Here is an 11,734-nt window from a genome sequence, read left to right on the forward strand (position 1 = left end):
CATACAATTTGAACAAAAAGACAAAAAAAAAAAAATGCAATGAAATTACAAGATATAATCTTTCTCACAAACTAGGATAATCAGAACAATTAAAAAAAAAAAAAAATCAACCTTTATGTCAATGGCAATAAACTACAATAGATCTGGACAAAACACGAGTCTGAAAATGCAATGAAAAAAAAAAAAATAGAATCTTTCTCATAATCTAATGAAATCAGAAAAATAAATTTTAAAAAATAAATAAATAAATAAAAACACTGATCTAACCCATATTGAGTGCAATTCGTTGGCAGTGAGGAAGAGGACGAGCGGCAATGAAGGCAAATAATTGGCTTTTTGTGAAATATTTGGAAAACTTTGTTCCCCGCAACCTTTGCTTGATTGGTGCTGCATAAGTGATTGATCGCAATTTAAAAGGAGTTTTATTACATGAAGTAATTGAATTTGGACTTGCATGTGATTTATTATTATTATTTTAAAGGCATTGTTTACTGCAGACAGTGTGTACATTGTGTTTTATAAACTGAAAACGTAACTTTAACTTACATTTTCAGCTTTATACAAAACGCAACATTATGTGCAACAACTATTACTCTTTTTCTTAAATGAAAGTTGCTTCCATACATAGCACCAAATAGGATACTCATCACTACAACTATAACATCCCCTTTAGTTGCCCTCTTGGTTGTGACTACAAATGCTCCAACCTATATGACCAGAGCCCAAGAACAGAAACTCACAATTTGAAGCATTCCTGTTCTAGCGCCCTTTATTAGTGCTTCTACTTTGCTTGATAAGAACTATTTGTTCATGCACTCTAAGAAAGATTGGATTGCACAATTCTCTTCAACATTTGAAACTCGTATAGGCCCACACCTCTCTTAAGCTCAAATCCACTTATGTTTCAGCAATGAGCTCAAATCCCACTCTTAAATAAAATGAAACAACACTAACCCGTTTCTCTTAAGCAAGTCTGAAAATAGAAAAATGCTAGGACCACAACTTTTGCCACAACTTACTCATGTGGCAAGTCAGGAGTGGTGGAGTAAAAGTAGCGGGTCCACAATTCCATCACTCACAACTTGCCACGTGAACAAGGCGTAGTCCTAGCATTCCTTGTAAAAATAAGTTTTAGCTCAACATGAAACCTTTGCTTGCTTAAACCTATGCCCGCAAACCATAATTTCCCAAAATTACAAATCAACCACAACAATTTGTCTACAAAATGAATATCAACACCTAAAATTTTCCAATATTGCCATTCAACCCCAAAACCATTCAAAATTATATTTTGACCCCAAAACTTTCAAAAATCACATTTTGATCCCCAAACTTTCACAAAAGTACTTTTTGACATCTAAAATTCCAAAAAATAAAAAAATTGCTCAAAGGCCCTTGAGGTCGCATATACCCCAAAATATAACCAATGGCATTAGCAACCATAGCAAACAAACAACAACAAGGATAAACACAACAAAGGAAGAAGGTAGAACAAGGAAGCACTTGCACAGATCCGAACACGAGTATAGGTACAGATATAGTGATGTAGGACACAATTTACTATTTAATTATTGTAATTTATTATTTTTGGTATTTTTATGTAAAAAAAATGTTATTTTAGGTTTAGGTGATTTATTTCCTTGTTTTTAGGTGCATTTAATGCTTTTTAGGTCAAATTTGGTTCCTGTTATGGTTAGGTATCAATTAGGAGTTATTTTAGATTATATTTTCTTGTCTGTCAAGTTTTAAGGAGCCCTTAAATAGGCCCCTAAGTCTGTAAATGTTTTTCAGAGACTATTATCAATAAACACAGACGTTTTTTCAAATTTTCTTCTGGTGGATTCCAGTTTTATTCTCCTTGTGGATTCAGGGAAACCCCTTGTGGATTCTGGGAAACCCTTTATGGATTCAAGGTTTACAACCAGGAACTAACAATTTAGTATCTGTCCCATTAAGAGAGCATCATGTGTGCTTTCTTTAGGCTTCCGCGACATCAGTTGGTATCAGAGCCTTGACTTACCCTAGTCTGATTGCTAACCGACGAGACGGTAACCACCACCACAACAACGACGAATAACTTAGCGAGTATTACGTGACATACAACAAGCACTCACAAATATCTATGCAAGGATAGTGTCGTTAAAGAATGGAAACAATAAGGATAACTGCAGTGAAGACATAACTCACGGGAAACTTATTGGTAAGCAAATTTCATATAGACCTTATAAGAGAATTGCAAGTTTTAATAGTTATTTTTTAAAAGAAGATTTTCTTGATTGGTTACTTGATCTAGAGGATTTATTTGACTATGAGAATATTTGTTATGAGAGAAAAGTCGGACTTGCTTTGTATAAACTTAGTAAGTATGCCTTATGTTGGTGGGAACGAGTACAATATGATAGAATCTGACAAGGTAAAGACAAAATTCGATCATGGTCAAGGATGAAAAAGATGCTTGCTATCAAATTTTATCCTTTGGATTGTGAAGAAATCTTGTCGTATACAATACAAGATTATTATTGGCCAAGAGGTTCATACTTGAATTATTTTGAAGAGCCAAATATTCCACCATTAAAGGAAGAATTACATGTTAAAGAAAATATCGTTCTTGAAGAAAATATAGAGATTTCTAAGGAAATTAATGAAGGCCTTGTTATAGAAGAAGAACTTGAAATCAAGATTGTGGAGGAGATTAATGAAGACCCCATTATAGAGAAAGATCTTAAGGTTGAGATAGTAGAGACTATTGAAGAAGAAATTATACAGGAAGTTGTCAACGATCTCAATGAAATCAAGTTAGATGATTGCAACATTCAAACTCCTATTATTTTATTGGGAGACACCGAAACAAAGTTTATTGATTTTATTGGGGTGGAAAGATTTGATTTGATCATTGACTCTTATTTGGTAAATATTGTCAATTACATAAAGATCAAGGGAGAAGAAGTTCAAGTTGCCCAAAGATGAACTCGAGGACAAAGAAGACAAAGAAGATGAAGTATTCAAAATATTTGTTCTCTTGGCATGGGATATTTCATATTTCAAAGATGAACTCGAGGATGAGTTTGTTTCAAGTGGAAGGGTCTGATGTAAGACACAATTTACTATTTAATTATTGTAATTTTTTATTTTTGGTATTTTTATGTAAAAAAACGTTATTTTAGGTTGAGATGATTTATTTCATTGTTTTTAGGTGCATTTAATGCTTTTTAGGTCAAATTTGATTCCTGTTATGGTTAGGTATCAATTAAAAGTTATTTTAGATTATATTTTTTTTGTCTATCAAGTTTTAAGAAACCCTTAAATAGAGCCCTAAGTCTGTAAACATTTTTTAGATACTATTATCAATAAACATAGACATTTTGTTCCATCAAGAGAGTATCGTGTGTGCTTTCTCTTGACTTCCACGACATCATATATGTACGACTATATGATAATTTTTTTAAAATTAGGACGTGAGTATACTGATGATACATATATCAATAATTGTGTGGAAAGAATCCGTATATTAATAATTGTACGACGAGAATACATATGTTAATAAGTTCTATTTGGTAGAAAGGATATTTCATTAAAAACTAGCCAACAGAAATAAAAGAACATACATAATAATTTCAAAGCTTACAAAATTTGTTTTATAAAAAAAAAAAAAAAAAATCCCGTATTGCAGTAAACAAAGAGAACAAGCAGATCCATGAGCAGGAACATCACTGTTTAATTCTAATCACTTGATTTCACCACACATTGACCTTAGTTGGTGAGATTTTTTTTCCTTGTTTATTGTACAGAGAGATTTGGTGTGAGACGGAGAGGGGCACTTGATTTGATACAATGAATACACAGCTGAGAGAATCCTAGGAAAAATTACGAGAAGTTCACGACTCTCAAGTCAAAAAGATCTTTCTCAAAAAAAAAAAAAAAAAAAAAGTCAAAAAGATCTGAAAAGATCTTGAGAAAGAAAGCTGGAGTTGCTTCCGCAGAAAGTATTCAGTACGAATGCGGACACTGAGCTGGAAATGTCTCAGTCAACTTGTAATGAACAAAAAATTTTAAAATGTCACCATTTGTTGGTTTAAAATCTACACAATTTTTTTATGTGTATAGTGCATTGTACATTGTACAGGTAAAAAAAGTTATTTAGATTTGTGCCAATGACTAACTCAAGAAACCTAGGCATGTTTGGTAAGAAATTTTAAGTAATGTTATTTGTATTTTTTGAAAATATATGTAAATAAAAAGTGTGTAAAAATATATATAATATTGTTTAAATACTGAAAACTGTTGTTAAGAAATTTCAAGTAATGTTATTTGTATTTTTAAAAAATACATATAGATAAAAAATGTGTAAAAAAACATATAATATTGTTTAAATATTGAACATAGATGTTCAAACGCCGGTAACAAAACCTCTCCTTTAACAATAATCAGCCCCTTGTGAGGCACAGTCCAAGAATTCCTTCCCCTTTTTCAACTAGAAAAATCTTCTTACTTTTCATTTACAACAGATGCTCAAACCCAAGTCAATCTGCTATCCAAACCCACAACAAAAAACATAAAGTTCCCTCCTTTCCACGACCAAACCTAAAATGGCCACTTCAGAGGTGTAGCTAGGAATAATTACTTGGAGAGGCCGGGTTATAATAGAGATATACTAAATATAATTCATAAGTATATTGAATACAAAATTATCAACTTTCATATATCATCATATTCTTGTACGTTAATGAACATAAAAAACTGTCAAGTTCAATATAGACATACAAAAAAGAACATTCACATTAAATCATGTCTGGCGACAATTTTTCATGGAATAAAATTCATCTATTATCATCTTCACAGTGAAGTTTCCTGCAATTTCCTTCTCTATATAAACTATCATATTATCTGCCAAAAGTTCATCCTCCATTCTATTGCGAAGTCTTGTTTTTAATTATTTCATAGCTGAAAAAGCTCGTTCTGTAGTTGCTGTAGAAACTGGAAGGGTCAACACAAGATGAATAAGTCTATCAATCAAAAAATAGATTTTAGACTTTCCTGAAATTTTTAATCCCCTACATAGCTCAGAAATTGTACTCATATTCTAAAAATCTAGATGTTTTGTCACATCAAGCTCATAATGTTGTAATTGAGACTCCAGAAGTCATAGAGCAGCCAGTGGAGTTAGTGGGTCAAGACTCAAGAATATAGAATACAAAAACAATAAACACAAAAAGACAAAGTCAAATAAGCATAAATTGCTTTGCTGGCAAAGGGTATCACATATTCACAATTTCACATACACATATTTTGTATTTAGTTTAGTAACTTTAGTTGTAAATAAAAAAGAGAGAAGTCAGAAGTGAGATGAGAATGAGATACCTTGAGGAATTGAGATTGAGATGAGGGCTTGAGGTTGAGGTGATGAACAGAACAGCTGAACAGGTCAGCGGGCTAGTGGAATTTGTGGCGACAAGGCAAGTAGGCAAGGATTGAGGAGATTGTTTCTAAGGAGAGGTGTGACAGTGTGACACTATGGAGGTGTGAATTAAGAACAGAAGGGAAAAAAAACAAGGCAGCGTGACAATCAGATTGTTTTCTACTTTTTCTAACGGTGAGGATTGAATTTTAAGATGCCTTGGTTTTGTTTGATCAGGCATTTTAGATTTGGAATTGGGCTGGGCTAGAAGTGTGTTTAATTTAAAGGAGAAAAATTTTGTTTTGTTAGGGATTTGGGGCTGGCTGGTGGGGCTGGATGTGGGCCAAGGTTTTTCTTTTATTTTAAGTTGTATTGGACTAGAACTAGAAGAATGGTTGAAATAGTTTCGGGGGGGGGGGGGGGGGGGGGGGATATTTATTTTTGGGGGGGCCCATGTCAATTTTTTACCTACTCTAATGGAAATTTTAAAATTTTTGGGGGGGCCATGTGGCTTCTTGCCGGGGCCACTCTTTTTTGCCCCTTACACAACAAGAAGAAGAATAACCAATAGCAACAACAACTGAAGCAAAGGCAGCAATCTCAACAAGCAACAACAGCTAACGAAAGGAAGAAAAGAGGATGGAGCAGATCATTTTCAACCCAGTAATATTTTTCTCACCTTGTTCCCACCCTCTCAACTTTGTTTTACATTTTTAGCTCCAAGTATGACTTAAAATTTTCTCCTTTTTCAGCTATCAACATAGGACAGGGTAGAGCAAAGAAGGAACGAACAAAGATACGAGAGAGAGAATATGTACGTCTCATATATTTTCATTCACCAGTAATAATCCATTTAAAGAAGGGTAAATTATATAATTGATCCCTATCATTTATACCATATTTCAATTTGTTCCCTAACCTTTCAATTGTGTTAATTTGGTCCCTAACTTTTCAGTCTCGTGTCAATTTAGTCCCTACTGTTATATCTTGTATGAAAATTGATGACATGAAAAACGGCCAAAATAAAATTTTAGTTTATTCTCACATCAATGGAAGCTAATTTTTTATTTCGGCCATTAGACATGTTATCAATTTTCATTCAAAAGATAACAACATGGACTAAATTGACACGGTACTAAAAGGTTAAGGGCCAAATTGACACAATTGAAAGGTTAGGGATCAAATTGAAATATGATATATAAGATAAGGACCAAAAATGTAGTTTACCCTTTAAAGAAAGTTTTAATGAAAAAAAAAAAAGGAAAAAAAATTAATGTTTTGATAATTTATTTATTTTCTATAAAAGTGGTGTGTAAACTATTTTTAAATGGATTATTAACTGGTGCCATAAGGACCCGTTAGTATTACCCTTTTATTTAATGCTTTTGTTTACCATTAGCAATGAAAGAACCCATTAATGGGTGTTTGACTTATTTTAATAGTTTTTTATATACTTCACGTATGCTTGGAAAGAAATTTGTTTTTCCCAAGATTAATCATATATAGTAGGGTAATTTTTAATATTCGGAAAAATTATCAAATATTTTCCACAATTGTATAATTATTTTCAAAATGAAACGCCAAGAATTTTGATAAAAATCAGATTTTATTGGTTCTTGTGTACTTATCATAGTTCATAAGAATTAGAACTTACCATGAGAAACTTCAATAGAAGTTTACGAAGAAAACCTAAATCTATAGTAATCCCCTCACCATATATAAATCGAACTTCAAGCCACCCCAAATGAACTGTCCCACACTGCCATCAAACTACACTAGTGCATTTGATGTCCATATTCTTTAAATCCTATTTATTTATTTTTAAATAAGTGAATTGAAATTTACAATACCAAATTGGTGATAGTTAATGTTTTAAATAGTAAAATTCAATCCATTTATTTCAAAAGTCATATAGTAAATTTACTGCCTATAATTTCTTATTAAAAGTAGTTGCAACTTCTTAAATACTTTTGGATTAATCCATCGTAAAAATTACAATAAATCAGAAATCACAATGTGCCAATAATCAGTAATCACATATAAATATATATATTTATATATGTATCTAACCCCAACCTATCCGGGCTAAAGCTATGTTTGGTTGGAGGTAAAATAGGAAAGATAGAAAAGAAAAAAAAGGGAAAATTAAGATTTTAGATTGCTTGATAAGGAAAGAAAATTGGGAGGATTTTTGGTGGGGTCCAGTTATTTTCTACACTAGTGCACCAAAATTTGATATCTCCATTTTGTAGAGAAAACAAATTATCTCTAATTAATACCTCTCACCAACCCCTCATTTCTTCTCTCTTTTGCAACTTGTTTGCACTCTGCAAACTGGACAAGCACGCACATATGTCTCTCACCCTTCTTTCTTTTTTTCTCTTTTCTTTTTGGTTCGTTCTTTTCCTGTCAATGTATTTTTGCTGCTGCTTTTTTTGGTTCGTTTCCTCTCAATGTATTTTTGCTTCTTGTTTTGGTCTTTTTTATTATTTAAAAATCAATTGTGGCTTTTTTTTTTCTTTTCTTAATTAATGGGGTTTTTTTTTTTTTTGAACTAAACGATGTGTGGGGCCCGAAATTTGAGGTCCCAGCCCACTTTGTATATTGGGCCCAAAGCCCAGGCCGAGGAGCCCTACTGCCGAGGACGTATGATGAAAGCCCCTTAAAGGCCCAAGGATGTGGCCGAGGACGATCTCACGCTCAACACCTCACAAAACGCCTGAAGAAAAGGACAAACTCAGTATAAGAGCAGTACAAGGGAGAAAGCTGCCAACGCCGTAATATGGAGCCCTGTACCTGACGAGCCCATACTCCAGACCATGCTATTTAACTTTTCTCAACCACCCCCAACCACTCTGACGTATGGATTGATAGGACGAGTCATTACCCCAAAGAGGAAAAACTGACACGTAGATGAAAAACGGGAAGTAAACACTGGTATAAAAGGGGAAGAGAGCCAGGGGAAGGAGGGGGGAAAAAAAGGATCCCACAAAAAGAAGAATGGGAAGAATGTGATGCTCCTCGGACTAAGTCCGAGGACTCAAACCCTCCGAGTTACATCGATGTGAAGCCTAGCTATTCTGGCTAAGCCTACCTTCGTATGAGCTTCCATGAAAATCACGACCAAACCGCCGTCCAACGACCAAGGTCCAGCCTTTCTAGCTCACTCTCTATGAATTGTATTGTTCGGGCCTTTTACATACGAGCCCAATGTCATTCTTGGGTTGCTGAATAACTGTGTCCTTACACGGTGGTTTTCACTTTTAATACAAATATATAGCATATGATTCTAAAAATAAAAATTACATATATTATGTAATATTATGGAAAAGTAAAAATTTTTATAATCTAATGATTAAAAAAAATTATTTCTTATACTATATAAAAGGGATATAAGAATAAATTTATACAAATTATATATTATATCTCTCCACTTTTCCATCATTTCACAGAAATACTACGAGAGAAAATTAAAATATTTTTTATTCTCCTACTTTCTTATATCTCCAACCAAACGGGCTCTAATTTTCTTAAATAACAAGTCAAATATCATTCATTAATTAAATCTGTGACAAATATTTCCTCCTAAAATCAAATAAAGTATGTGATAATGATCATGTAGTAATAATAATATTAAAAGCAACCAGAAATTCAAATAGTTTAAATCAATAACTCAGGATGTGAGGAAAAGAAACATTTATTTCACAAAAATAATATAACTCTCAAGAGTCAAGCCGAACATTCATAAGTCATTTCACAACCCAAGTCCAAAATCAAAACAAACCAAATCCCAAAGGTCCATGAGGCAAATGCCAGAGTCACGCGTGCACACTTTTGTTTTATTCAAGTTAAAAAAAAAAAAAAGAAAAAAAAGAAAAAAAAAAAAGAATCAATCATTGTGCGTCAGCCCAATTTTGCGCCGCTCTCGCCTTATAAAACTCATCACATCAACATCAAGCCACCTCAAAACGAATCATCCTAATGCCATCAAAACTACACCAATGCAGTAGCATATTAAATATTAATGCAATGACAACACTTAAAACCAGCTCCTTATATACTTATCAGTCTATCATATAGGATAACCAGCCATATTCACTTCGCACAACAGGCTTTAGCTTGAAAAATGAATATCACAACACTAAAAAATCCACTCATTTTTATTTATTTAACACTATAATAACATGTACAGAGCTGCTCATATGTTCAATAACCGATATTGACCTTCCTTATATTGTTTGTCCTAGTTCAATACCTTGTTTTATACATCCTTAAATGATCCAAACTACAAAGTTCAGAACTTAGACCAACTTTTCTAAGCAACCAAACATAAGTTGGGATTTAATTATGTGTTTTGATTACATAAGGAAGATGTGAGTGTTCCTAGCAGAAGCATGTATAGGCAAGGGCGTAGCCAGGAATACATACTTGGGGGGGCCGGGTTGTAACAATGATATACCAAATATAATTCTTAAGTCTATTGGATACAAAATTATCAACTTTCATATATTATTATATACTTGAACATGTTGGGAATTCAACCGAAATTCCAAACCTATGAGAAACAAAAAAAATAGAGAAAACAAAACGCAAAAAGTAAAACAATCACACGCATAAGACAGTATTTACGTGGTTCGGCAATTTGCCTACGTCCACAGAGTTGTAAGGATTTCACTATTATCAAAGAAAATTACAATGTGTGGCTACAGTGTTTTTCTTTCTAAAAAACAACAACAAGACAAAACCCTAATCACCAAAAAAACGGCTTTTATATCCTACGCATTGGATTCACAATGGGCTACAAAACGAGCCAAAAATTTTTTGTCGGCCCAAGCCTCCACTCCATGGACTAAGCCTCAGTAAATCTCCCATTATTCGGGTCAGGTCGGGTCATCAACTGGATCAAATCATGCCTGACGACGATTTTTCATGGAATAAAATTCATCCATTATCATCTCTATAGTGAAATTCCCTGCAATTTCCTTCTCTATATAAACTATTATATTGTTTGCCAAAAGCTCATCCTCCATTCTATTGCGAAGTCTTGTTTTTAACAACTTCATAGCTGAGAAAGCTCGTTCTGTAGTTGTTATAGAAACTGGAAGGGTCAACACAAGACAAATAAGTCTATCAATCAAAAAATAGATTTTAGACTTTCCTGAAATTTTTAATCCCCTACATAGCTCGGAAATTGTACTCAAATTCTGAAAATCTGGATGTTTTATCACATCAAGCTCATAATGTTGCAATTGAGACTCCAAAAGTTCTTGTTCATATTCAGTGAAATCTTGAGGATAATATTTCTTAACCAAATTGCATATATCAACAATTTTGAATAATCTAAAAGCATCATTGGGATTTAAAGCTGAACTAAGAATGACAAGTTTCGTTGTTAGCTCACAAAATCTACTTTTCAATTCTTGCAATTGAAAGTCTATTGCAACTGTAAATATGCCAATTCTAAAATGATGTTCCATTGTTAAATCGTCATCTTGACGACGATATCTACCTCGACCTTTAGTGTAACGAGCATTCATATCAAGAATATCAATTTCATGTTGCTCACAAAATGATATAACACTAGCAAGTAAAGGCTCCCATCCATCATCTCTCAACTTTTGAATAAGTGATTTTGTAGTTGAAACTAAATGCATAGCATTTAAAAGGTCCTGAGAATGTTGTTGCAAAGCTTGACAAAGAACATTAGTAATTCCCATTATCTCTTTCATCAAATGTAAGATTAAAATAAATTCAAATGATGTTAATACCTGATAAGCTCCCTCGGCATCACCGCATTGTTTATAGTTAGCCCCTTCCTCAGAAATAGTGTTGATAACTTTGCAAGTAACATCAAACATTTTAATCAAACTACAAATAGATTGAAAATGAGATCCCCACCTAGTATCTCCAGTTCGTTGCAAAGTACCAATTTGGTTTGCACCTCTTCCAGTCTCAATTTCATTAGAAGCAATCATATTCTCAACTTGTTCTGCTTGAGCATGTTGCAATTCATCATTACGCTTACTAGAACCAACAACAATATTGATAATATTAACCAAATGATCAAAGAATTGATGAACATCTTTTACTTCTCTAGATGCTGTAACTAGAGCTAATTGCAACATGTGAGCCATACAATGTACATAATAAGCATATGGGAAATCTTTAAGAAAAAGAGCTTGTAATCCATTTCATTCACCACGCATGTTACTAGCCCCATCATATCCTTGACCTTGAATATTTTCAATGTGGAGGTTATAACGAGAACGGACAGCACATATCTCATTCTTTAAAGTCAATGCAGTAGTGTCTCTAACATGCACAACATGAAAGAAACGT

General features: G+C 33.2%; 1 protein-coding gene across 1 annotated transcript; it reads right to left on the reverse strand.

Moving 5' to 3' along the window:
• Positions 1 to 10,302: 10,302 nt before the first annotated feature.
• Positions 10,303 to 11,529, reverse strand: LOC126708548 (uncharacterized). Its single transcript, XM_050408331.1, has one exon. It carries the CDS (start codon positions 11,527 to 11,529, stop codon positions 10,303 to 10,305), a length of 1,227 nt encoding a protein of 408 aa, XP_050264288.1.
• Between the last annotated feature and the right edge of the window lie 205 nt (positions 11,530 to 11,734).

This window comes from Quercus robur, chromosome 12, assembly GCF_932294415.1.
Source record: "Quercus robur chromosome 12, dhQueRobu3.1, whole genome shotgun sequence".
In the NCBI taxonomy this organism is placed as follows: domain Eukaryota; kingdom Viridiplantae; phylum Streptophyta; class Magnoliopsida; order Fagales; family Fagaceae; genus Quercus; species Quercus robur.